Source organism: Ctenopharyngodon idella, chromosome 11 (genome assembly GCF_019924925.1).
Source record: "Ctenopharyngodon idella isolate HZGC_01 chromosome 11, HZGC01, whole genome shotgun sequence".
NCBI lineage: Eukaryota > Metazoa > Chordata > Actinopteri > Cypriniformes > Xenocyprididae > Ctenopharyngodon > Ctenopharyngodon idella.
In genome coordinates this window covers 15779647-15807388 of record NC_067230.1, presented here as the reverse complement: position 1 = coordinate 15807388, position 27742 = coordinate 15779647, and the positions used below count along the sequence as shown (strand labels likewise).

The 27742-nt window shown below is 36.0% G+C and overlaps 2 protein-coding genes across 3 annotated transcripts in view; one reads left to right on the top strand and one right to left on the bottom strand.

Moving 5' to 3' along the window:
• Positions 1 to 9636: 9636 nt before the first annotated feature.
• On the bottom strand, positions 9637 to 12740 carry LOC127522592 (EEF1A lysine methyltransferase 3-like). The gene is made up of 3 exons (XM_051912720.1): positions 12344 to 12740; positions 11097 to 11208; positions 9637 to 10736 (listed from the first exon to the last, which is right to left on the bottom strand). The coding sequence occupies exons 1-3, from the start codon at positions 12497 to 12499 to the stop codon at positions 10348 to 10350; spliced, it is 657 nt and encodes a 218-aa protein (XP_051768680.1). The 5' UTR covers positions 12500 to 12740; the 3' UTR covers positions 9637 to 10347.
• Positions 12741 to 18059: 5319 nt separating this feature from the next.
• The window catches only part of LOC127522559 (NLR family CARD domain-containing protein 3-like), a 29674-nt gene continuing 19991 nt past the window's right edge, over positions 18060 to 27742 (top strand). Inside the window, exons 1-5 of one of the 2 annotated variants that reach the window (XM_051912655.1) lie at positions 18060 to 20079; positions 20224 to 20397; positions 20487 to 20660; positions 21200 to 21246; positions 21334 to 21512. In XM_051912655.1, coding sequence (XP_051768615.1) covers positions 18161 to 20079; positions 20224 to 20397; positions 20487 to 20660; positions 21200 to 21246; positions 21334 to 21512 — 2493 coding nt within the window. In that variant the 5' untranslated portion in view covers positions 18060 to 18160. Of the gene's footprint in view, positions 20080 to 20223; positions 20398 to 20486; positions 20661 to 21199; positions 21247 to 21333; positions 21840 to 27742 lie in introns of both variants that reach the window. The other variant, XM_051912657.1, reaches the window with a different exon arrangement.

Here is a 27742-nt window from a genome sequence, read left to right as displayed (position 1 = left end):
GTGACAGGGTGGATGTTACTCTACAAGTATGTGTATACATATGTAAATATTAAAAATCTTTTCTCCACATATGATTACAGTCGGCAGCTTTTCAGAATAGTGTTCAATATTTGATTCTATGATTTCCTTTTATTTGTCTGACATCATCTTTCTGTCCAGTGCTGGTTCAGTAGCTCATCACATAGCCGTCAGTAAGCATGGCTTTGTTGTAAAAACAATGAAAATCCTTTTTTGTGCTGAGTAACACATTCCAAGTAAGCAGCCTTTCTTGTGTATTTGTTTGACATACATGAGTGTCATATTAACATCTAATTGACATTCTGTGGTGGAGGCTGTTTACATTTGAGCAAAATTCTTTACAGGACTTCAGTCCAGAACTTTTAATTAAACTGTTGTTGTCAGTGATGTTGCAAAGAGACTCTATCTGACAGATGGGTGGAGCCTTGTGATCAACGTTCCTCTCTTGAAAAACACCGGCCCACGTCAGTTCAAGCTCTGCGCCTCCACCGTGCAGTTCATTTCACGGTAAATCAAAAGTTTTGCCTATTTATTTTTGGGATGCTTTCACTTAAAAATAAATGTAATTTAAAAGAATGTAATGTATGTCTTCATGGAATAATAAATCACTGTTACTAAAACAAAAGAAACAAATGTTTGTGAAAAAAGTCACTGTATTATTTTATGACCCCTGTTTAAGGATTACGAGATGGATTTCTTGAGTAGCAGAGACAAGGACCCATTGAGCGCCAAATACAGCACTTTTCCTGGATGGCATTCCTCACACATGTAAGTTCATAGAAATATTGAAATGTTGAAAATGTCACATTCTTTGCGGAAAGTCAAGAAAGTCAAGACATTACACACAAGCATTGCATATTACATTGTGGTTCACAGATGGAAACACCAGTAACCAAAATGACCAGTAAACCAGTTTATTCTGTTCTGAATCCCTACATATGAATATATAGGTAATTATTTGATTCATAATTACCTTCTAAATGACCTTTGCATACTAAGATGCATGTGTAAAATACTATAGTATAAAAACCTGTAGCAGAACAAATATTGATTTTAGAAGATGCTGACATGCTGATATTTTTGATTATTGTTATTATGATATTATTTGATTTTGCATTTCTTTTTACAATGTATTGGATTTGTGATAAGAATAATAAAAAAATGAAACTCTTTACATTAAATAATATTTATATGAGAATAAACATCTATATTTAAAATGAAATTTACAATGGACTACTTGCATCTGGCTTCATGAGTGATAACGATTAACATAAAGATTTCATGATCATTAGAATAGCAAAATCCACACCAAAATTATGCAGATAACGACAGAGGAATGCTATGGTTGGATTCACAATTTCTGCTGATGAACGATAAAAACATTGACAGCCATATGACTCACAGAATGATGTTCACAGAATATAACCGCAGTGAGCATACAGTAATGTTATCGTTTATTTGATTTGCTGCCCGGATTCTGATCAAACAGACCTACTCTATTACATGGTTGTTTTAATTACTTGTTTTGAAGGGGTGTGACATGTATTTTTAAAATTCTTTTAATATGTTCCTTGAGGTTCACTTATAATGTGATATTTCCCATTTTGTGGGCAACACGCAAACGAACGAAAATTTTAGTGCACACCTCAAATTACAACTTCTTTAAAGAGGAACTATTATGCAAAATTCGCTTGTGCATGTTGTTTGAACATAAATGTGTGTCGGCAGTGTGTGTACACAACCACCTTATAATGATAAAAATCCACCCACTCCTTTTTTTTTTTAAATCCCCATAAAACCTCAACAGTCTCATAGAACAAGATGTTTTCATTTTCTGAGCAATGTGACGTCACATTACACAGGCCCCGCCCATGACTGCTGACGGACTCTGCCATATTAGATTAGTTTCCGCCCTGAGTGAGTTGTACACTGTCTGCCATTTTCTCCATGCCAAAGCAGCTGTAGCTACAAGATTGAGACAGTATAACAGTCTTCATTTGCTCCCAACATCTGAGCCGCTGAAGACGCAGTGGATTAGTTTTGATTTTGAAGGGAATGCGCCACAGATCTAATATACACATGCGATTTCTTTCCCTGCTATTTACGTTCACAGACATAACCGACTGTGTTTATGTGAACTTTGTGTGTTTTTGACATAACCTTGAGTGTATTTGACAGTTTAAGCACAATAAGATGTGAAAGAGAAGTATGCTTAATACTCACCAGCTGACAGACAGCTTTCTGTCATGTGGAACTGATATAGCTTTGAAACGCATGCAGACAATAAACTTTCATGATGAAGAAGAACCGCGATATAGATGATAATCAAAACCAAGCAGATGTTTTGTTAGTATTTGGTAGAGTATCCAATGCAGGCAGGAGTTGTACAGGCTTCGCCCTCTTCTGGAAAGCGGGGTGGGGAGCAGCAGCTGATTTGCATTTAAAGGTACATGCGCGAAAACAGCATGTTTTTCCTTCTACTCAAAAATGGGCATTTTCAACATGCTATAATAAATGATCTGTGAGGTATTTTTAGCTGAAACTTTACAGACACATTCTGGGGACACCTGTGACTTAAATTACATCTTGAAAAAACAAAAACAAAATAGGTAAATAGGTCCCCTATTTAAAATAAAGGCATAATAGGTCCCCTTTAATGCATTATTTCAAAAAGCTAATAAAGTTTCAGTGGTTTAATTCGTATTCAAGATATGTTACGAACATATATTTAAAAGCAGGACTGACCAAATGGAAGTTAATGGATGAAATTATTTATGTGTAACACTTTGTATATTTATTTAACACATTTCTTCAGTTCATTCTGCTCTGTGTGATTTTTAAAGACTAGAATAAGAGCACCAACAATGTTTGCAAACTTTTTGCTCAGGGGATCATATCCCAGACAGCAACATAGTGTGGCCCAGATCCGGCCCACATCCAGTACATGTGGATTACACGCGGACCAGATGTGGGCCGGATCTGGGCCAACACTATGTGCTCATGACTTTCACCCAATAATGTTAAAAAGAAAAAAAACATCATGTTACATATCCTTACACAACATCTGAAGTAAAATGCATGCAGTTGTTTTATCAGTCCGTGTGGAAACATGTTAGGTACTGCACTGATACAGTGAGCATATCTGAGAATATATAATCACTGGATTTGCCAAATTTTAGTGGCATCAAATTTATTCTTAGTTTACAAAATTCAAAGGATTTTGTTGCTCTTAAACTTGCGGTTCATATCATCCAAGTAGCCATATCTAAAAACAACTTGTCTTTTTTATGTAGTAATGATACAAGCTCAGAGACATTTAGAATCTGTTGATGTTTTTGATATGCTTAGTGTCTTGACTTGGTGCCCTGACCTTGGTGATACTGACATTTTGTTATTTATTTTCTAATTATTTTTAAACATTATAGATGATTACTTTATGGTGATGCAACTGTTTCACATATTCATGAACATGAATGTGTATATCAGGCCACAAATCCACATGGGTGTTGCCACCCATCATAGTCCTCATGCCACCCTATAAATAACTTTACAGATCTGCCCCCGCTGGAAAGGTCATCTGCAGACTGCACAGAGTAAAAGAATCTTCTGCACAGCATTAGTGACTCCTGTGGGAACCTCTTGCCAAGAGACACAATAGGGCATTTCACACTTTATTGAACCCTGGGTTATCGTCATTCTAAACCTTCTAAAATGCTTTTAACCCTGGGTAAAGGAATGTTTCACACTTGTAATTTAGAAGCGAAGTCAGCAGTGCTTTTTACCCGGGGTTATGAAACCCTGTTCCAGAGCAGGATTAGAGCCACTTTCATGCTGCTAAGCCATATTGTGAAGCCAAACGTGTGCAGTGTGAAACAATGTGGTGTTAGAATATTACGACTAGATGAATTTTATTACAGATTTCCTTTTTTTCCTGACCTTGTAAATATGTTCTGAGCACGTGAATTGTGTAAATCTGCCAAGACTGGCCACACAGAACACATTTTGTGTCTCACTGTGCTACTTTTTAACTGTATTTTTTTATGTAAACATCCATTGGACGGATGTCTTTAACCATTGTGCTGTGTTTTGTGCATGAGCACCATGTTTAGATGCCATATCAAGTTTCAAAACTCATGTTGAAACCCTGCCTGGATTCATATAATTTTTCCACCCTGCACTGTAAATGTTTACCTGGTACGTTCAAATTTGTTTTAGCAGACTGTAATTGTCTATTGTTCCGGCAACAGATCAAATTTTGACCAATTTATGGAGAAATCAACTTATCTTTTCCTGCAACTGTACATGACTCTTGTTTTCCTTGACAGATATCAGAGCAACCCTTCTACAGCCGCTTACCTGCAACTCCCGTCGAAGTATAATAGTTCAGCTGGCGAGCCAACTACATGGGTGACATCGGGTACCAGAACTAGCCAGGATATTCATGAGATATCAACTACAATATCCCCTTCACAAAGCAAGTTATCTCACAGAGAATTAACCGACTACATTGGTAAAGTGAGAAGAGAAAAACAGAGATCGGATAAGGGGAGGTATAAAGAAAGAGACATAAATGAACAGCATGAAGTGTGGGAAAACACATGGCCGATAAACTGCAGAGGAAAAAGAGAAAACTGTGGAACAAACAGTCAGTATGCCAATTGCTATCATCATACACTTTCCACAAACACATCTGGTTTTGAGGTTGGGGAGTGGAGATCATCTAAGTGTGCTTCAGGCATAGAGAAAGTGTTGGGATGTGCAGAGACCAATGAAAAATTCCAACCAACTATTTTAACATCTGACAATACTGAGAGAGAGAGGGAACAGTGGAGAAAATGGAGCACTTGGAATTCGAGAAATACGGAAAGCTTTTTCCCAATAGTATCATTTAGACAGCCTCCATCCTACACGGCACCACCAGCATACAGTTACCCGAAGCATGGTGACAAGCTAGCAGGAATACCGAAAGTTACTGCACAGGAAAGTATGGAGCAAATATTTGAAAGCAGAAAAGTAAACTTTACAGATTCAACAGAAACGCGTTGTAATCCTTCAGCGAACAATGGACATTATTTACATAAAAATAACCAGACACAGAACTCAGAGAGCTATCGTAGTGATCTCATGGATGGACAACACTGTCCGGAAGCCTTAAATACTGCCTCAGTCATGCAGTACACAACAATAAGAACCAAACCTTCTTCTCCACAAGAACTGCTCCAGTACCGAGAGTTTTCAGAAATGACCTATCCTGATATTTCTCAGACAAAGCAGACCAAACTCCCAAGAAGAAAAGGTGGCGAGACTGTGTTTTGTCTCGTCTCTCGCAGGGGAGAGGTGTCAGGCTTGTCCAGTTCTTCAGAGGAGCCACTTAAATGCCATGTGTTACCTCTGTTAACTGATTCTAAACCTGATGACGTGACAATCACCCCCGAGCAGACAGATTCACCTCAATGCATTGATGACAGCAGACAAAATCAGGATGAAGCAGTGAGGCTGCTCCATGGATCTTTTATGTTGGGAGAGTATGGGAATACACCCCTAGAACATACAGGAGGGGATCAAAGATCCAGTTCTAGCCAAGATTTTGGCAATGTGATAGAACCAAATCAATGTTATGTCCAGAAGAATGACTCACAGTCAAGCTGTTTAACCATGCAGACAAACGGAAATGTGAAACCAGGCAGGGAAATCATAGAGAAATTCCCATTGTGGAAAGAGCCAAAATATCAGCACCACTTGACATGCCCAATAAATGAGAAAAGCCAAGGGATCAACGATGAGTCCAACGTTACTAACACAAAGGACACCAACAAATCAACAGAAGACCAACAGGAGAGTCTTGTGGTCATTGATGCAACTTGTGTTGTTGTCAAGGTTGAGCTTGTACTTCTTCCAGAGAAAGAACATGTCCAGTATGTGTGTTTGACAGAAGAGAGTCCTTTGTCAAGTACTAGGGAGATGATTGAGCAGAACACCAGTGTCATCTCAAGCCAGGAGACCATTGAAAACAATACTTTGGACAAGGGAGAAGAAAGGATTCTTGGAATACCACATGAGTATCCCAGGACAGGATTACAGACATATGAGAGCATTTCACAAGAACTTGTCAGTTCCTGTGGGAGTAACATAGTGGATCCAATAAATGAGTTTGAGGAGTCTCCATCAGCAGTCGAAGCTGTTGAAGTTCTGGAAAATGAACTGACGGTGGGACAACCCTGGAGTGGGACAACACTGGAGAATAATCAAGGTTTAGAGGAAACGCTCAACATAATCAGAGTGGGAAACCAATCCACTGCAAAAGAACCTGAAGCTATGCTTGAAGACTTTGTGGCTTTAACAAATGCAAAGTCCACATCTGAAGTTTCTGGGGACCAAACTGAAAAGACCACAGTAGAAATTAATCAAAACACAAATCAAGAAAATGGACCAACATTGGACGACAGTGTAGTTGAGCACAAAACACAGGAAGATAACGAGAACTATCAAAAAGATACTTTACCAAAGGATAGTTCAATAGAAGAACACCTCTCAGATGAAATAGATGACAGGCAAGAACTTGTTTTGGATTGCTCTAAACCTCTCCTAAAACAAAGTGCCATCAAAGAAATTCAACATGGTGTACACAAATTTGTTTTACCTTCCATTGTGGGTTTCAGTACCCTCAGAAGATCAAGCTCTTTGCCTCATTTGTCATTCACCTCTTCTTCCAACAGCTTGGATGGATCTCACATAGAGAATGAACCACTTCCATCATCTACAAACACAAAAGGCACCCAGTACTCCTCACTTACCTCTCTTTTTTCAACTCCTGTTCCAGTTACTTTTGAAAACTCAAAGACTGCTGATGTTTTACTCTGCACTTCGTCAGCCCCCGAACACAAACAAAAAGTACAGCATGCTAAATCTCTGTGGGATGCGGTAAGTCGTATACGCAAACACACTGCTCCTGACTCTGAGACGGAAGAAGAGGAAGTGCTTGAGTTTGGGGAACAAACTGAAGGTGTAGACACTGAATTTCTTTATCAGAAATTGAACACAGAAGAGGAATGAGTATTGGAGGACCAAATGATGTTCCTGTGGCAGGAAACACTGAGTGTAAACTATCGTTGCGTTACAAGGACTGTCGTTACACTTGTGTTACAAGGTACTGTCAGTCTGTGTATTAATGGTGGGGATTTTACAGTAGTGGATCATATTATGGTTTTGAGTCACAGATCAGATAATTTTTCGGATCAGAAAGAAGAAAAAATATTTTGCTTTCCATTTATTACTTAAAGCAAATTTAAGTACTCCGATACCACAGCAAAAACTACTTGCCTAACTACTAAAGTTCAAACATTATTAAAGGCAAGTGAACAGTCAGTCAAAAATATGATCAAATACACTAACTACAAGTGTAGATAAATACAATATAGCCTAACAAAAGCCCTGTTTCCACTGCAGGAACTTTCCCCAGGAACTAGAGACTTTGGGGTGGTACTCGGTGTGTTTCGATCGCAGGGAGCAGGGTCTAAATGAAGTTATGGGTAAAAATTCCCCCCTCAGAAAGTCCCTGCTCAGGAGGTAGTACTTGTTCAAAGTTCAGGAACTTTCAGGGGTTGAACATGGGAGCTGAACATGCTGACTGGTTGAGTTCATGCAGCATTTTGATTGGTTGACTCCACAAGCCACCATTTTTAAAAGTCTAAGAGATATTTGCTATTCGAATCAACAATGGAGTTTAAAAAATACGATCGATGGACTGCTATGAGGTTCAGGCTTTATTAAGCTTATATGTGGATGATGAAATCCAGCGGGAACAAAGTTGCACGCAGTCCTACATCACCGGACTAATCTTCATGGTACTTTAGACCGCGATGGAAGTGCACACAGTAACAGGTAGGGGGGGTGGAAGTTCCTGGGACAAATTGTTCTGGGTAATTTTAGTGGCTAAAGTTACACTCTAAAAAATGCTGGGTTAAAAATAACCCAATTTGGGTTAAAAATGGACAAACCCAGCGATTTGGTTGTTTTGACCTAGCAGAATTACTATACTGCTCACTTAAAATGAGCCCAAAATAGGTTGGAAATTAACATTTATTAATTAGTTTGATAAATAATAATTAAATAGCCTAATAAACATTTATTAAATTTCTTATTAATAAATGTTCACCTTTTGATTATTATTGTTGCCTCTAATAATTGTGTGTTCCAACCTATTTTGGGGTAATTTTAAGCTAGCCATATAGTCATTTTTAAACAATAGTTAAGTTAAATAAAACTGCCCAGCAAGTCGGTCAAACATTTAACCCAACTCCTGGGTTTGTCCATTTTCAACCCAGCTTGGGTTGTTTTTAACCCAGCATTTTAGTGTACAAATAAAGTAAGGTCTAACTGTAGTAATTATTTCAAGTACAGAAATGTAATACTTAAATGTTAAATAACACTATAGTATAAATTTAAAATAGATTAATTTTTGTTAAAGCTGTGTTTTGTTGTTTGATTAACATTAATGACAGACGACAGCAAGTATTTAAAGGCTGCTGTCACTTTAAGACCTAATGCACAGATCCAATATACTGATATAAATCTGATTTCTTTCTCAACCGTTTACGTTCACTTAAGACATAACCAACTGTGTTTACAAGAATACTTGCCGAGATGGGTATTTTGACAAAATTTTGTGTCCATTCAAGTGCAAGGAGATGCGAAAGAGAAATTAATTTGGAGTTTGCACGCTATCTGAAACACACCTCTCTCTCTCTGTGCACGCTTCAGGTGTGTGTGCTGCTGTGTGCACAGACAACAGCGTGCGAGGAATGAATTAAATTCTCTTGTGCCTCTTCTACCGCTGGAATGGTTTAAAATCTATTGAGTGTGTACACTGGCAAGACATATAAGGAGGCACTTATATGTCTCCTTATATCCTGCTATATAAGGAGGTACTGAACGGTCATTGCCTCAGAAACTTTATCCTTCAGACAGCTGCACTGTCCTCAAGAAGCCATCTACAGCTCCAACTCCACTGTAGCATTCCAGGCAGAACCGGAAGGCATCCGTGCAATGCCAAAATTACTGAAAGAGCACGTTTTTCTTTTCTTTTTTTTCTTTTCTTTTTTAGTTAAATGGGTCTAGAACATTAAAGGTCCTCATTAAAGACTTTATGGATCTTTTGCTTAAATTTTACATAGTGAACACAGTGAATTTATGGGGCAGTCAATATGAATGTCAATTTGTCCTGTTTATATATATGGTAATCCATTGATCATAATGAAAATCCTGATTTTCTCTGACAAGGTTCAGTAGAGTCTGATCAGGTCTAATGGGGTTTGATGTAATTAAATACAATGATATGCAGTATTTCAAACAAAAGCAGAGAATTACACAAAAACAGGCGAGCATGAGGAAAGCATTAGTAATAAGTGATCATAAGTGATTTAACTGGGTTGTAAAATAATGGAGTAATTGTTAAGACAAACATACAAACAGAACCGCTTGTGGTAGAACTGCTTAGTAAGGTAGACAGAAGAAAAAAAGCCAATGACAAATTGAAATGTATTAGAAAAGTATTAGTGTGGCTGATGTATTAGGTTTCAAATCTGTCATGTAATGCACATAAAATGGCACCTTATCAAGTTCAAATGCAAACGGTTCGAAATTTATTTGGATATTAAATTACGGATACAACATGGCTTGTGTGTATTTGTGACTTATATTGTAATCCAGCTTTCAATCCTCTGATTAGAGGAACTAGGGAAATACAGTTTCTACTCCCTTTTCTCCATAGATAGCACTTTGCATCCATCTAAATGGAAAGTTTTCAGATGTATCGTATTTTGATACTACTTTTAAGATACTTTTTTATTTATTTTGACAACATTAATGTAACTAACGGCAGTCAAGCTGGGGCTCATGGATTTAACCCTGTTAAAAGACTAGATAAATATTTGCCTGATTTTATGGTTTAATTGCATAAACTGCTTTGTATTTATAAGCTCTGTGTCTCGCCCACATTCTTCAACATCTAAAAACTATTTTGTACTATAATGTTACTCCCCAACACCATCAGTAAGTTACAATTAACAAATGTTCACACCATAATTACAAGAATGTATGAATTTAATGGAGGACAACATGTCAGATAATTTATATTTATAAATAAATGTATACATATTGTGTATATTCAAACCTCCGCAGCTCCAGATATAAAATTCATTAATACGTCTGATGGACTGGCCATCCATTCAGGGTGCTTCCCGGTTTACGGCCAAAGACGTTGAGAACGGCTCCAATATCCCTGAAACCATACATGGGACACGCAGTTTGGAGGATGGATGGATGTTTGACTCATCTCAAAGTGGCTTTATAAATATTGATATTGCTCTCAGGATCTCGTTGCACAAGCTCCACCTTGAACATCTGCGGTAACACACTGTCGTAGAAGTCCTGAGTGCCGTGCTCTCTGCGCATCGTTGACGCAAGGTAGACAACAGCACCATCCTTACTCAAATGAACCAGTGTGTCCAAAAGAAGAGGGAACGTTTCGGGCAGGTAGATGATATCAGCGCCCAGTACGAAGTCCCAGCTGGAAGAGAATCTGTTCTGGTCGTGTCCCCATGAAAGCGGTAATACAGCGGGGGCATCTGAGGGCCACCCTGAGAGAGGGGCGTTAGCGTCAACATTCCTCTCTATTTGAGAAAGGGCAAAAGGTAAGTCTGTGATGGTCACATGGGCTCCTAAAAGGCATAAAAAAAGATTGTCTGAGTAAGAAACTGCATTACAGGATATGTTTGCCATGTTTTTATCAATGAAAGATTTTCAGTTCCCCTCGGTGCTTCCATGGCATAGAAGGGACGCCAGATTTCAATTGCAGAAAATGAGAAATCACGCCAATAATGTTAATACACTGTGTACTATTTGTTACCACTTTTTTAATCCCTATGATTTTAAATCTACCATGAAGGCAATAGAGTTAAACAATAAACTGACTATCAAGAAAGATTACACAGATTTTCATGTTGATATGAAAACAAATGCGTCGACATTTTGAGAACTTCATGGCAGACAATTGCACAACCATAAATCAAATGATTTACCTAATCGTGCAGCCACTATGCCAACAAGGCCCGTTCCTCCTCCCAACTCTATTACCCTCATCCCACTGAGATCCAGAGACACTTTCTCAAAGAACTGACATAAATGGAGAGCCTATGACAAAACAGTAGAAATGAAAAAGTGTATCAAAGAAATGACTTCTTATAATAATATGACATATTTTCCTAACATATAATTGGATTAGATTTATAAATTATACAATTTTAATAGATTTATCAGATAGAATTTTAATTCTGACTAAAGAGTCGGTCTGAATATTACGCCGGTGTTTTTAAAAAAAAAAAAAAAAAAAAATGTAAGATTACAAGAATAAAGTCGTAGCAATTCGAGATTAAAGTCATAATATTTTGAGAATAAATTCAAAGTCGTAGTATTACGAGAATAAAGTTGGAAATTCACTTTGGAATTGTAGTCTTACAAAGATAACATTAGTACAAAAACGTTTACGAGTATATAACTATACAACTAGAATGAAACATTTAGGCTGCTTTAAAACAAACATCTCTTGGTGTAGCTGCAGAATTATGCCTCAAACATTATAATGTTCCTTTGCCTCTTATATGCCCACTGTACACAAGGGACCGTGTGAAAATTCCACTTACTCTGCAAAAAACGTTTTTGGTGCCCAACCTTAAATTCTTCACATGTATTTAACATTAAAAATAGTGATTTTTTAAATGTTATCACTTTCCCAACATTTGTTTCATTATTCTTGTAAATTAGTCAGCTAACCGAGTTGGAGCCAACCTCAAACTTTAGAACATTTCTTATTACTATTTTTAATGTTAAATACATGTGAAGAATTTAAGGTTGGGCACCAAAAACGTTTTTTGCAGAGTAAGTGGAATTTTCACACGGTCCCTTGTGTACAGTGGGCATATAAGAGGAACTTTATAATGTTTGAGGCATAATTCTGCAGCTACACCAAAAGATGATGGTTTTAAAGCAGCCTTAATGTTTCATTCTAGCTGTAGAGTTATAAAAACTTATGTGTGGGTTAATAGGCAGCAGAAATTAGAATAATTTATATACAGAAATAAGCAGAATTGATTGCGCAAATGCGCAAGAGATTTTATTGCACTAATAGAAACTAAAAAGTTTATTAAAATTATTTATGAACAATTTTTATATAAAATATGTATTTTATAAAACATAGTCGCTCACCGTACTTCTCTCATAAAACCTTCTGTATCAATATGTAAATAGTTATATTAATAAAGTAACTCACGGAGTCCCACACTGACGCAGCTACGCCGAGGTTTGCGCAGTAATACTGATGAATTGTGATGTTCTGTCCTGAAACTCGGTATGTGTTGTCTGCGCTGAACGTCTCCTCGAATAAACCATCGTCTGCTGGAAACAAGTGCTCAGGATCTTCGTTCATGTTGTGCACATTGAATGATCTCTGAAATACAACAGCTGAAGGACGTTGTTAAACTCTCCTCGTTTAGTAGCGCAGATAATTCAAGAGTAAAGCTTTTATCACAGAGTGAAATGTAGAAGTAGCGGAATAGGACAGAAATAAACAGTCTTGAGTACGGAAAGCCATCAGATCCAAAAGAGACGACGACCACCACTGCTGCTGTTGAGGAGCTGAAACACCAGTTGCTCACCAGACTGAATATAAAGTTTTGATACCATCTGTTGATAGATTTATGATAATTCAGATGTTTCTACTTGCATCCTGCACTGTGATATGCACATCTCAAACTGCTAGTTTTATTCGCTTTTATTTTATGCAAATGGAGGCTACATTTCATTTGTCACACTGCAGAAGCATTTAATTGAACTGCAAAAAAATCCCATTGAAGTCATTTAAAACACCTTGAAAGAAATGCTGATCAGTTACAAGCATCTATATTCCCTGATAACAAAATCTTCATTTTATTTGTGAGTTAACTAATACAATTTAGCTTTTTTTTTTTTTTTTTTTTTTTTGCACTGTAGCATAAATTATTAATTCATTGTTTCACGGATCATATCTATTATAAATAGTACTGTTGTTTCGTTGTTTCTTCCATTTTAAAGAAAGATAAGAAGTGTATACAGTAACTGTTGTTGTTTGATAGCTGTCACATACAAGTATATAGATGTTAGACATTGTTAGTACCATTTCAGATTATTTTATTATTACCACTATGCTTTTGTTAATTAATATGACATGTGTCTGCACTGTGGGGGCTACTGAAGTGGACCAGGCTTTAAAAAGCCTTAAAGCGAATAATGGGCTTGCCGAAAGATTTTTCTTGCTGAGAACTTCATTGGCCAGTCAGTGGTAACAATATTGTATATGTACGTCATTTTTTGCATGATTTTATTCCCCAAACCAGGTAATCCCGCAAATCCCGTCCTGCAGCCAATTCTGTTTTCAGTCACGTGACTGGCGTTTAGAACTGCAGCATAGGCATGTCTAATTTTTATCTCCGAAAAGAGAAACAAAAAAAGTTGTTTATGTTGTATATGTGTAAATAAGTTTTGGACACTGTTGATCACATAAACAGCACTGCCTGACTGTACACTATCCTTTACATATTTGTGATGTAAATGTTGCTTGCAGTGAGACATGAAATAATGGACAATTTAACTGGTAACCAAATGCTGTTTGGCTGTCATTAATCAAACACATTCTGAATAGCCCATGTTTTGCTCTGAATCACATTGCTTCTCATGTAAGGGTTCAAAGCATTTATTGTTCCTGTTTCATGAAACTCCTCCTTGAATTCTGAGTAAAGCAGGTAGAACAGCTAAAACTGAAAACAAACATTGCAGATTTTCATCTGCAAGGAAAGAGGCTGAAAAAACAACATTGACTAGTGGGAGTTTTTGTATGGTAAGTACATTTTTGAAGCTACATAAAATGTTCAAAACAATTATGATTATGTTTTGACCTGAAGCCATTTGTGTACAATTGTGTATGCATATGTGTGACCTGTCCTCATATCATATAAAGACTTGTCAATGAATGCTCTTACTTTGATTTTGATTAAATAAATAAACAATGGTGAAAAAGCATTGACCAGCAGGTTAATTATTCCATGCTGTATATATTTGACAAAGTTTAAGGATTATTATGTAGATTAAGTAAGGAATGACTGAAAGCTTCAAAGCTGCTTTACAGCAGAGTTAATCTCTGTTTGCATCATTGAATCATTATTTTCCTGTTGATCACTGTAAAGCTGCTTTAAGACAATCTGTATTGTATAAAGCATTATAAAAAATAAAGGTGACTACTCTGAATTAATGTGACAAATAATTGGAATGCATGATTATTTTGCCATTAATCACATGATTATTCATATACCCTCACAATATAAAGTGTTACACTTTACACTTCTAGAGATACTCTGATATGTGAAGAAACTCCAGCAGTTTTCATCTCTTGACTGACAGCACGCTTCAGATGTCAGAGAGTGTTTTGTAAGCATCACAGGCCAGTGAAACCATAATGTCATAAGAACTGTGAAAGCGCATTAGCCGGTTCCTCTAAATGGACTGTTACTGCAATGTTTTATTGTAAATATGCAGTGTTTTGTGTCCTGTATCCATCCACACAGTGCAGTCTGACAAAACCCAGTTCAATCTATTTTTATTGTCAGTTTGCTCATTAATTAATGAACTGTAAGTGGTATTCAATTCATTTTATTTGATTATTTATTTTGTTCTAATCTTTACAGAGAATATGACTCTATGTATGCAATATACAGTTGCATGAAAAAGTATAGGAACCACTTGCAGAATGTGAAAATGTGAATAATTTTAACAAAATAAGAGAGATCATAAAAAATGCATGTTATTTTTTATTTAGTACTGTCCTGAGTAAGATATTTTACATAAAAGATGTTTACATACAGTCCACAGGACAAAAAAAAAAAAAAAAAATAGCTGAATTTATTAAAATAACCCCGTTCAAAAGTTTATAAACCCTTGATTCTTAATACTGTGTGTGGTTACCTGATGATCTACGACTGTTTTTTTGTTTTGTGATGTTGTTCATGAGTCTCTTGTTTGTTCTGAGCAGTTAAACTGTTAAAGAACTCTGTTCTTCAGAAAAATCCTTCAGGTCCTGCAGATTCTTTGGTTTTTACAATTTTTTTTTTTTTTTTTGCATATTTGAACCCTTTCCAGCAGTGACTATATGATTCTGAGATCTAAGCAAATGGGTCTTGTATCACTCATAAGGGCTTTATTTTGCAATGATAACCATCTAGCTGTACATTAGCCTTTACATATTTTTTTATTTAAATGGTACTTGCAGTAAATAATGTACATTTAATTACTAAGCAAATGCTACTTATTCAGGATAGCTTGTGTTTTACTCTGACACATGGCTTATGCTGTGAGCAGGGTTAAAAACAAACAAACAAACAAATGAAATTTGCATTATTCCTTTTTCAAAACATCTGTTTGTTTGTTTTTTGGAGCCCGTTCTGCTTTTTTCTAGAAATGCTTCATGAAACTCCTCCTTGAATTCTGAGTAAAGCAGGTGTAACAGGGAGATCAGATAAAACTGAAAGCAGAAACATACTGCAGCTTTACATCGGCAAGGAAAGAAGCTGAACAAATCAACATTAACCGGCAGGATATTTTTCCTGGTAAGTTATTTAAAGTTACACAAGATACTGGTTAGACAGTTTAAAACAACTATAAATATGTTTCTGAACTGAAGCCATTCATGTAAAATTTACCTGCTTGATTCACATATGTGTGACCTGTCCTGATATCATATACAGACTGTATTCAGTGAATACACTTTTGCTAGCCTACTTTGTTTTTGAAAAATATAATTATCCCAGATTATCCAAAATGAATTGTAAAATGATTGTAAAATTGCTGTGTAAAACATGTTGGGCTAAAATCAGTGGCACAATCCCACATCTGAGGATGATGATATGATGTTAGTCATTGTGTTTTTTTTTTAGAGAAACTCATCTGACCTAAAGAGTTTAAAGAAGTTTACATTCAGAACATATTTTCTATATTACATTGAGATCGTATTTGTTCAGAAATATCTTTAAAACTAAACTAGAACAGCTGTTTATGATATATGTATAGATGTATGATATAGTGGTCTTGCTGTATTCTGTGTCTAGAGCCTTTGTATGGATGAAGAATGTGAATTTTCCTCATTCATAAAGTATATGTATTGGCAGGACTAATAGCTTTCTGGATAGAAAGAAGAGTGACGCTGCTTCTAAAATGAGTCTCGATGAGAAAACAGAGGAGGGATGTTCCCAGTCCCGGAGATCTCCAGATCCCAGCTGTGTGTCCGTGAGGAGTGACAGATCCATGGATTATCCTTTTAACCTCAGTGATAAACCTGATCCTATGTGAGTATAAACACTCTCGATCAAGTTAGTTTTTTAACTGTTAATGTGTAAAAAAAAAAGAAAAAAAAAAGCATATTCTGCTTAAATATCAAATCCATGGAAGAGGCCAAATTATATCTAGTGACACTAATATATAGCCTTATAATGTGAGAATTAATAACAAATATTTGAGTCATTAGATGAAGATGGACTTCTACACATTAAAAACTCAACCATCAATTTCATGTAATTCTTCAACCCTCATGTACCGTTGTGGGTCAGTTTGACCTGTTTTGATTTTGAGTTGTCGGAAACATCATTTAACCTGTGTTTTTTTTTCTTTCCCCCCTTTTTTTGTGACTTTTTTCTCATTTAGGGTCATGAACATGCATGCAAAGTTTGCAGAAATTTTATAAGTTCTTACTGTTTGTAGGTCAATTTGACCTATATAGACTACAGGCAAAACAAGTAAAAAATGTCAATTTTGGTCAAATTTGAGGTTTTCACAACAAAACGAGTTCATTAAGCCCCCATCTAGCCATCCCAATGCTTCAAATAGCAATTAAACATCTAAAAGTATCTATATTTGTATGTTTTCTGAAAGGAGTATCTTTCCTTTGTCCATGAAAAATGCCGTTTTTCACTGCTCGCTTCTCAACGAAAGCACTTTTGGACTATCGTTTTAAAACGCAGCATTCCAACTTTGTGAATATTCATAGCGAATTCTAGATGGTATGAGAACCAATGAAATGTGATTTTCAAACTTATGCTGACAGATCAAGCGTGTGTGCACAAAGACGCCTCAGACAGTGTGCAATCCCGATATACACATATACACATTACAGTATTTCAAAATATCTGTCTTGGCGAGTGTTCATGCAAACATTATCTGCTATGTCTTAAGTGAATGTTTGGTTAACTGTTGGGGAAAAACATCAGATGTGTAACATTATATTACTGTAGATACGTGTAGTACAATAGGTATTAACATATAGGGTGTCTGTTTCATTAATGTTAATTGTTTTAGTCATGCAATTGTGGAATCATGCAAAAAAGTTCAATTTTTTTTTTTTCCCTGTAGATATGGGTTTTGACTTTGTTTGATTGAATCCGATATTTAGTGATAATGTAGCATAATAAGAGATTTGTAAGCAATTTATTGGAGGCCAGTCATTTTTGACCGGGAACACCACAAGTGTTACAATGTGGGAAAAAACCCACAAAATTTTTTAAAAATTATCAAAAAAATTGGGGAAGTTGTTAGACTCTGGGTGAGTAAAGTCAGTAAATTTTAGTCCAATACGATAACATTAACTTGCATTTTCGGGTACAGGAAAATCCTCTCTGGGTCAAAATGACCTGAACACAACCTGAGGGTTAAAAAAACTTAGGTCTCCTTACTTTCATAAAGTTAATTATGGCAAGTTGAACATACTTAATATTCTACGTAAATACAACTTAACTGAGTCAGTGGGAAAAAAAAGATAACTCAAAAAGTTGTGAATGAATTTTTAGAATTTTTTTTTTTTACAGTGCAGGTAAAACCAAACACTGATACTGAATATATCTTATAAAGAAAATAAATAGAGATTATATGAATCCTTTGATTGATGTTATGATGAGTGAAGTATTAAAACTACTTGCATGATGTAAGGATGAGCTATTTTGCATGTATATCCTTGCATGAATTTATAACATGTAAAGATGTATAACATAGAAATATAAAAATATAATATAAAATGGTAATCACTGTGGAAAACATTTCACATCCTGTTCTACAAACACACAGAGGCATGAAAGGATCCAGTTCTGCTGAATCTGCTCAATGTCACACACAAGCAGCCCTGCAGGAGGAGACTGGAGACCTGCAGAAACCAGTAAAGAATGAAATACAGACAGTCAAAGACCGGCTCAAATCCAGCATGAAGATAAAATATGAGAGATTATTTGAAGGAACCAAACTACAAGAGAATGAAACTCTCCTGAACAGGATCTACACACAGCTTTACATCATAGAGGGAGAGAGAAAAGGAGTGAATGAAGAACATGAGGTTTTACAGATGGAAAAATCAGCCAGAACACAACACTCACAAGACACTCCAATCGAATGCAATGACATCTTTAAAGCCTCACCTGAACCAGGATGTGAGGAGAAACACCAAATCAAGACTGTTCTTACTAAAGGCATCGCTGGAATCGGAAAAACCGTCTCTGTGCAGAAGTTCATTCTGGACTGGGCCGAAGGAAAAGCCAATCAGGATGTGGATTTCATGTTTGTGCTTTCATTTAGAGAGCTGAACTTGATCCGAGATCATCAGTACAGTCTTCACAGACTTCTGTTGGACTTTCATCCTGAACTTCAAGATCTGGACTTAAAGATTTATGAGGAGTGTAAAGTTGTGTTAATCTTGGATGGTCTGGATGAAAGCAGAATGACACTGAAGTTTTCAGACGCTCAGAAAGTTTCTAATGTGACTGAGACTTCATCTGTGGGTGTGTTGATGTCAAAGCTCATGAAAGGAGAGCTGCTTCCCTCTGCTCTCATCTGGATCACCTCCAGACCAGCAGCAGCCAATCAGATCCCTAACAAATACATCAACCGTCTGACAGAGATTCAGGGATTCAATGAGTCTCAGAAGGAGGAATATTTTAGGAACAGAATCAGTGATGAGCATCAAGCCAGCAGAATCATCTCACACATCAAAAGAGCAAGAAGCCTCCACATCATGTGCCACATACCCGTCTTCTGCTGGATCTCATCCACTGTGCTTCAAAAGCTTCTGAAAGAAGATCTGAGTGCAGAAATCTCTCAAACTCTGACTGAAATGTACATCCACTTCCTGCTGATTCAGATCAACATGAGGAATCAGAAATATGAAAAGAGAGATCCAGAGAAACTCCTCCAGTCCAACAGAGAAGTGATTGTGAAACTTGCTGAAGTTGCTTTCAATCAGCTGATGAAGGGCAATGTGATGTTCTATGAGGAGGACCTGAGAGAGAGCGGCATAGACGTCACTGACGCCTCAGTGTATTCTGGGATTTGCACTGAGATCTTTAAGGAGGAATCAGTGATTCATCAGAGGAAGGTCTACAGCTTCATTCATCTGAGCATTCAGGAGTTTCTTGCTGCTTTTTATGTGTTTTACCATTATGTAATAAAACATGTTGACACATTGCATTTTATTGATGTAGTGCATTATCTACATAGAATCGCAGTAGATAAAGCCATTAAGAGTGAGAATGGACAGCTGGATCTGTTCCTGCGATTCCTGCTGGGCGTCTCACTGGAGTCCAATCAGAGACTCTTACAGGATCTACTGACACACACAGTGAACAGCTCAGAGAGCATCAGGAGAACCACACAGTACATTAAAGAGAAGATCAAAGATGGACATAGACTCTCAACTGAAAAATCCATCAATCTGTTCCTCTGTCTGCTGGAAGTCAAAGATCAGACTCTGTCCAGAGAGATTCAGGTGTTTGTGAAATCAAAGAAACGCTCAGAGAAGAAACTCTCTCCTGCTCACTGCTCAACAATCGCCTACATGCTTCAGATGTCAGAGGTGGTGCTGGATGAGCTGGACCTCAAGAAATACAACACATCAGATGAGGGTAGAAGAAGACTGATACCAGCTGTGATCAATTGCACAAAAGCCCGGTGAGTGAATGAAATTACAATAAATTGTTGTAACTGATACATCTTGAGTATATTTTGTTTAGTTTTAGAATGTCTTTTTACAAGAATGTTTTTGAAATCATAATTGTAGAATTGATTTATTAATATAATTCTCATGTCTTTCAGTCTTGCTGGCTGTAATCTCAACAAACAGTCATATGAAATTGTGTCATCAGCTCTACAATCCTCAAACTCTGTCCTGAGAGAGCTAGACCTGAGTAACAATGACCTACTGGATTCAGGAGTGAAGTTGCTTTCTGATGGACTGAAGAGTCCAAACTGTCAGCTGCAGATACTGAGGTATTAAGAACATATAAGGGATAATGTACAGTCAGCCGGTCATAATATTGATGTGTGTCTGTAGATGATCTGACTGTGTGTGTCTGTAGGTTGTCAGGCTGTATGGTGACAGAGGAAGGCTGTGGTTATGTGTCTTCAGCTCTGAGTTCAAACCCCTCACACCTGAGAGAGCTGGATCTGAGCTACAATCACCCAGGACAATCAGGAGTCCAGCTGCTCAACGACAAACGGAATGATCCAAACTACAAACTGCAGATACTCAAGTGTGTGGGGTACAAGTTAAGAACCCTAATAGTTTAAGTTGGAGCTTTTAACCAAACTTTGCTTTGAAAGTAAAATCATTATTATTATTATTATTATTATTATTATTATAATCATATATTATTATAATCCTTATAGAATATATAGATTGGGTTATTAAGAATTTGAAGATGATTGAGATGCCCATGTAGTGTTATTTATTGGTTATAGAGTTACTGAATGCAAATATTAAATAATTTGCTTTATGATTATATGCAAACATCAATTCCCTTTTAGCTCCTTTGGCTGTTCACTATGGGCTCAAAAACACTGTAGCATATTTCCTGTAAAGCTGTTCACTGGGGCCTGAAGATATCAAGATATCAAAAATCTCCAGATATTGAGACATATGGCTCTGTGAAGCTGCATTAGAATTATATGTATTGAGAAATAGGCTATACAAATAAGCATGGCTTGACTATTTATATTATTAGTCTGTAAGTGAATATCTATTCAAACTACTTACAATTCTATTTGACTGTATGTTTTTGTGTCTTTTTAGATCAGATCATGGAGGGCCCTTCAGGATAAAACCAGGACTACGAAAATGTAGGTTCTTTCTCTGACTCACTCTTGCACATTTAATAGAAACAAATGAGGTTAATAAACTGTTTTTATCTGTCATCTTGTGTTCAGATGCCTGTGATCTCACACTGGATCCAAACACAGCACACACTCAACTCATTCTGTCTGAGGAGAACAGGAAGATCCAATATGTGAAAGATCATCAGTCGTATCCTGATCATCCAGAGAGATTTGCTGATAATCCTCAGGTTCTGAGTCAACAGAGTCTGACTGGACGATGTTACTGGGAGGTTGAATGGGGCTCCAGGGATGTTGAACAGGGCTCTTGGGCTCGTATAGCAGTGGCCTATAAAGGAATCAGCAGGAAAGAAGGGACTGTTGGTAAGTTTGGATACAATGACAAATCCTGGTGTCTTTTCTGCACTAGTAATGGATTTGTTGTCTGGCACAATAATGTCAGCAGGAACATAAAAACCCATGTACCAAAATCTAACAGAGTAGGAGTGTATGTGGATGTGTCGGCCGGCACTCTGTCCTTCTACAGCGTCTCTGACACACTCACACACTTACACACATTCAACACCACATTCACTGAACCCCTCTATGCTGGATTTAAGGTTTTTGAGTCCAAACTGTCTCTGTGTCAGATTTAATAAATGCGGCCTTAAATGCCAAGGTAGATTAGTACAGATGTAATGGAGTACAGCTGTAACACTAAATATTTCCCTTCAAAAGTTGCATACGGGTGATGATTGTATATGCAAATTCACACTGTAATGAGGACAGATCTCAAAAAGTTATTTTGTTATAAAAGCATTTAAATTGAAAAAATCCCTTATTTATTCTGGCCAGCATTTGTCCAAAACAGCAAAAAAAAAAAAAAAAAAAAATACAACTGTACTGAATCTACTCAATTCTCTGTCCGTTCATTAGGTGCTGAAGTGTCATTGTACTTTATTTGTAACATTTGGTTGTAAAATGGTCAGGTAGGGTGTTGTGAAAAACCAAGAATATGCTATAATAAATGGCCAGTTTTAATATATGGCAACAAGTCACTAAACATTTCCACTCCCTCCACCCTGAATTTCATTAATTAATTGTCTGCAAGAATCATGCCACCACTTTGTTTGTAAAAGCTATGTACAAATCATTGTGGACGTCTTATTTAATTACATACATATTAATTCATTTTCATCTATTTTATGTATTTATTTAATATTACTTTTAATTGTTGATTAAATTAAGATAAATAAATTGATTAGAATCAGCAAATAATTACTTATTCTCTCTCATTTGGCCTGATTAGGTGGGCAGATCACTGGATCACAGTGTTTCTCTCACTTCTTCTCTTGGATTAATAAATGAAAAATGTAGTACATGTCAAATTTTACAAATGGTTAAAACACTCTATATTAAATAATAAAAGAACAAATGTGAATTAAAGAACAAACATGTCTTTATTGAGTCAGCACTGTCATTTATCTTTCATTTACGTTAAAGTTTTAGACATGCAATTTGTTTCCTTTTATGTTGCACCTTATATACTGTTAGCCTGTTGTCAGCATAAAAAAGAAATTCATACAAATGAACTCACTGTATGCTGTCTGTTTACAGTAAAACTGTTCTGCTAGAAAGGTTTAAAGGGTGAGGGCATCATTTCAGGGTTATGAACACACTGACTCTGAACAGCACTGTCTGATGACAGTCTTTAAGAGACAAACGCACATTAGCCGGTTCCTCTAAATGGACCGTTACTGCAGTGTTTTATTGTAAATATGCAGTGTTTTGTGTTCTGTATCCATCCACACAGTGCAGTCTGACAAAACTTTCTAGTTCCTCTCCGACCGCTGATGATCATGTAACAACTCCTTCTAGACAGAGAGCGATCAGATACACTTACATTTGTGTAAGCAAAACATTATGAGCTGATCTGTTTCTGATGAAAACTGAAACTGTTTGAGGAACTGTTTCAGAAACTGTTTGAACTTTTACAATGTTTCTTTTAAAGTCCCCCTGTAGTTAATAATTTTATCCCTTAAAACTCATCTTTGATCACCAAAATGACATATTTAAACATTTTTATATATTTACAAAATGTATTCATGCCTTAAAATACCTTGAATGTAACTCCCTTGCTTCATTTAGAATACGCAGATCCATGAATATGCAAATTGTCCCCGCCTCCACTCACTCACACCAGCTCAGAGATCCACAGAGACGCACCGTACACAACGTACACAATGGCAAGTGGAAATAATGGTTTAATTCAGCCATATATATTTGAACCAGAAAATGATTCTGAAGAAGTGGAGCAGTGAAATTAAAACAGTGGGCATAGTATAAGTAGGTGAATTGGGACGCAGCACAAGTGTGCAGCACTCCTCCTGAAAAGTGAAGCCAAAGCATTTCGATCGCCCCCTGGTGGCTGACTGCAGTATAGGTCATAAACCCCACCCTCTCCATGTAATCGAATGGGGCGTGAGCTGAACTAAACAATCAAATTACACTTTAAATATTTTTTTCCAAAGATGGTTTCTGTAATTTTAGGTAGTTCTTATCACACAGACTCATGTTCTAGTGTTCGTTTTTTCCATATAACTTTGGTTTTAGTTATTTGATGCTATAAAAACAGGGTGTAATGTCATGATTGACAGCTGTGCGGGAGTGTGGGCGGGACCTTGATGCCAGACTTGGGCTCCAAATGATGTCATCGACACAAGATGTCAACTGTTATTTCTGGGATATTTTGCCTTAATTTTTCTAGGAAGTGGAGACATGTTTTACAGCCTATGACACTGTGATATTAAAAGATCAAATTCAATATAGTACAGCTGATGCATACACTACAGGTGAGCAGATGAACCCAGAACATGAAGGCAACACGCCAAAATGGTTAAGTGTTTTCTTTATAATTGTTTCTTTATGGAAAAATGCTTAACGGGTAACTGCACGTTGTGTTCATATTCTGGGTTCATCTGTTCACCTGTATATATTCTGCATCATCAATAAGCTGTATACTGAATTTGATCTTTTAATATCACTGTTTTTTGTTTTCAGGTGTTTTTCCTCCATATTCCACTAGATCACACTAAATGAGCCATAAAAGCCTGATGAATCAAATGTGATATAAAACACAAATGCAAACTTGTTTATTTTATAATTTGTCTAAACGTTCAATAAGCTACTGTTTTGTTTTTTGTTTGTTTGTTTGTTTTTTTTTGTTTTGTTTTTTTTGCTTCATTTTTCTGACTGTACGTGTCAGGTTTTCAGTTCTTAAACAACCCTGCGGTGCACCACAAGATGGCATCCATCAGTTTTGTACTTGCTGTGCACTAATAACTCTTATTGATTGCTATTACATCAACACTTGGAAGCTTTTTCATAAATGAAAACTCTGGAAACGCATTTGTAAGTACAGATCAGCGAAAGAAAGAGGAGAAAACAATTAGCAAAACATGCAGTGTATTGGAAACAAAGTCAAACATTTTGCCTGCGATTTATTTTTTAAGTTTCAAAGACATTTTATTCAGTTTCAGTTTCTATTTTCATTAGTTTCTTAAAACGTTATGTTCATTTTTATTGGCACAAAATTTTGTCTACATATAAAATATCGGTCACAAATTATTGATCACTTTCTAAATAATAAAAGTATATCTCATCTACTAATAATCATATATAAATAAATCGCTTTTTACCAATGCAAATATGTTACAAATGATGCATTGCACAAATGGTAACTTGTGCACTCTTTTTTAAATCGATGCATCATTAACTTTTATGCCGATGCACCGATGCGAATCTGTGAATCTTACATCCCTAATTCTCATACACATAACATGATTATATTTTATTTAAATAATTTTTTTCTTTAAAGTTTTGTATTCCAGACTGTAATTTGTTGTGTAGTAATTATAGTAAACTCTGTTTAACACTATTGAATTGGCATGAGGGATTCCTTTTTTTTTTTTTTTTTTTTGTTGCTACCTTGACATTTTATATACTGTTAATATTTTGCTATTTAGATTTTTATATTTGTTTTTCCTGTTTTGGAGTAGTGTTGCCAAAACATTCATTCATATTCAACTTAAAATGTGATTCATGAGCTAAGATCTAAATGAAACATCCATATTTTATTAGAGTCAAAATAAATGATACATTAATATTTAATATGACTGAATCAAGCTGATTGCATTAGGTTGTATCACTGTAAAACCTCTGTAACTCAAAAAAAAAAAATCTAGTGAGTGGTCACATCTAAATTTTTCATTTGGCCTAATTAATTTCTGTGAATTGAATTTTATCAATTATGGCAACAGTCTGTTAACATGGGCTCAATCACACTGTAAAAAAATATCCACTGAGCTTAACTTTTTGAGTTATCTTTTTTGCACTGACTCAGTTAAGTTGTATTAACGTAGAATCTTTATGTTTATGTTTAACTTGACAAATTTAATGTTGTTTGAACTAAAGTTAGTTATGAAAGTAACTTGTCAGAACGGGACACGGACTCAGTCTGCAGGCACTCAAAAGTTTATTTGAAAATAATAGAAACAGTCAACACAAAAGCTGTCTGTAATCCAGAGAGGAACAATTCCAGAGGAATTTCAGAATAGCTTTCTTCTGAAAATGACAACTGCAGAGGAGCCAGAACAAGGCGGCAGAAACACAGATGATCCGCGATCGGAGATCGAGAGCCAGCCCAGGACTGATTGCGGGGGAAAACACCCTGGGAAATCAGGCTGAAAATGATACAAATGAAAACATAACTGGCAGAGTCTCCAACACAACACAACAAAACAATAAAGCTGAAATCCACCAAATGAAACTAAGAGGCTGGAACATTCGCTTGCACGGAGCACAAACATTTAATTGATTTAATTAACACAGAACAGCTGGAAAGAGTGAAACAATAACGAGGTAGTGAATGGGATAACAAGGAGACGGAGTAAGACACCACAATGGCACCAAAGCACATGGTGAACTGTCAATTCAAACCCCTGTGCTCCAAACAAACACAACCACCGGACAGACAGGGAAAAAACAGACAGATCAGCCCAGGAACATGACATAACTTACCTTTTTAAGTTTTAAATATGTTTTTTGTTCACTCAACTTAACCTTTTGAGGTACCAATTTCTACTGACTTATTTCAGTTTTAATTACTCAGAATATTAGGTATTCAACTTGACAAATTTAGGTAATTGAGCTTAGTTGGAAAGTTTAGTTGGAACAACTTTATGAAAGTAAGGTGAACTTAATTTTTTAAGTTTTCAGGACCAAAGTTTGTTCATTTGACTTAATTTTTTGAGTTATAATTTTGCATTGAGTTAAGCTGTATTTATTTCAACTTGACAAATTTAGTTATTTGAACTTACAGTTCAAAATGTTTTTCAATAACAAAGTTCATGTTTATGCAACCTAATTTGGCTTATTTTATTAATTCAACCAAATAAATAATTATTTATGTAAATTAAATTGTTCTTTTATGTCAATTGTGAACAATTCTTTTATTTCAAATTTCAGCCATGTTTCGTTTGAGAACTTAATTCCCATTTAAATTCATTTCTACTGCAAATGACAATTGAAAATTAGTTATGACTAAACATGATCAATAAAAATGGTTGAGATCAAACTATTAGTGGTAGTTTTTAGTCTGTTTTCCATGTTTGATTGGAAGGATCTATGTAATTAATGGCTAAATAATCATATGCAATTCCAATATTATTTGTCATATGCTGCAGATGACAGATTATGATATTATAGTTTAAATTTCTGAGCAGTTAAACTGAGCTCTGTTCTTCAGAAAAATCCTTCAGGTCCTGCAGATTCTTCAGTTTTCAAGGATTTTTTGAATATTTGAACCCTTTCCAGCAGTGACTGTATGATTCTGAGATCCTTTTCACACTGAGGACAACTGAGGGACTCAAACACAACTATTAAAAAAGGTTCAAACATTCACTGATTCTCCAGAAGGAAACACGATGCATTAAGAGTCGGGGGGTGAAAACTTTTGAATTTGAAGATCAAGGTAAATTGTATTTAATTTGTCTTCCGGGAAACATGTAAGTATTTTCTGTTGCTTCAGAAGGGCAGTACTAAATGAAAAAAATAATATTTCAACAAAATAAGAAAAATTTGGACATCTTCATCTTGTTCAAAAGTTTTAACCCCCTGACTCATAATGCATCGTGTTTTAACTGCTCAGAACAAACAAGAGACTCATGAACAACCATCACAAAACAAACAAACAGTCGTAGATCATCCAGGTAACCACACACAGTGTTAAGAATCAAGGGTTCACAAACTTTTGAACAGGGTCATTTTAATAAATTCAGCTATTTTTTTGTCTTATGGATTATATGTAAACATCTTTTATGTAAAATATTTTACTCAGGACAGTACTAAATAAAAAATAACATGCAATTTGTATGATCTTTCTTATTTTGATAAAATTATTCACATTTCTGCTAGTGGTTCACATATTTTTTCATGCAACTGTATAGATTTCATTACATTTAAT

Bases quoted from the DNA above. Each gene is read 5' to 3' on its own strand.
- LOC127522592 (XM_051912720.1), bottom strand. From the start codon at position 12,499: ATGAACGAAGATCCTGAGCACTTGTTTCCAGCAGACGATGGTTTATTC. The intron at 11,209-12,343 runs GTGAGTTACTTT...GTTTTGTCATAG, and splicing joins CTGCGTCAGTGTGGGACTCC to GCTCTCCATTTATGTCAGTT. The intron at 10,737-11,096 runs GTAAATCATTTG...TATGCCTTTTAG, and splicing joins CATAGTGGCTGCACGATTAG to GAGCCCATGTGACCATCACA.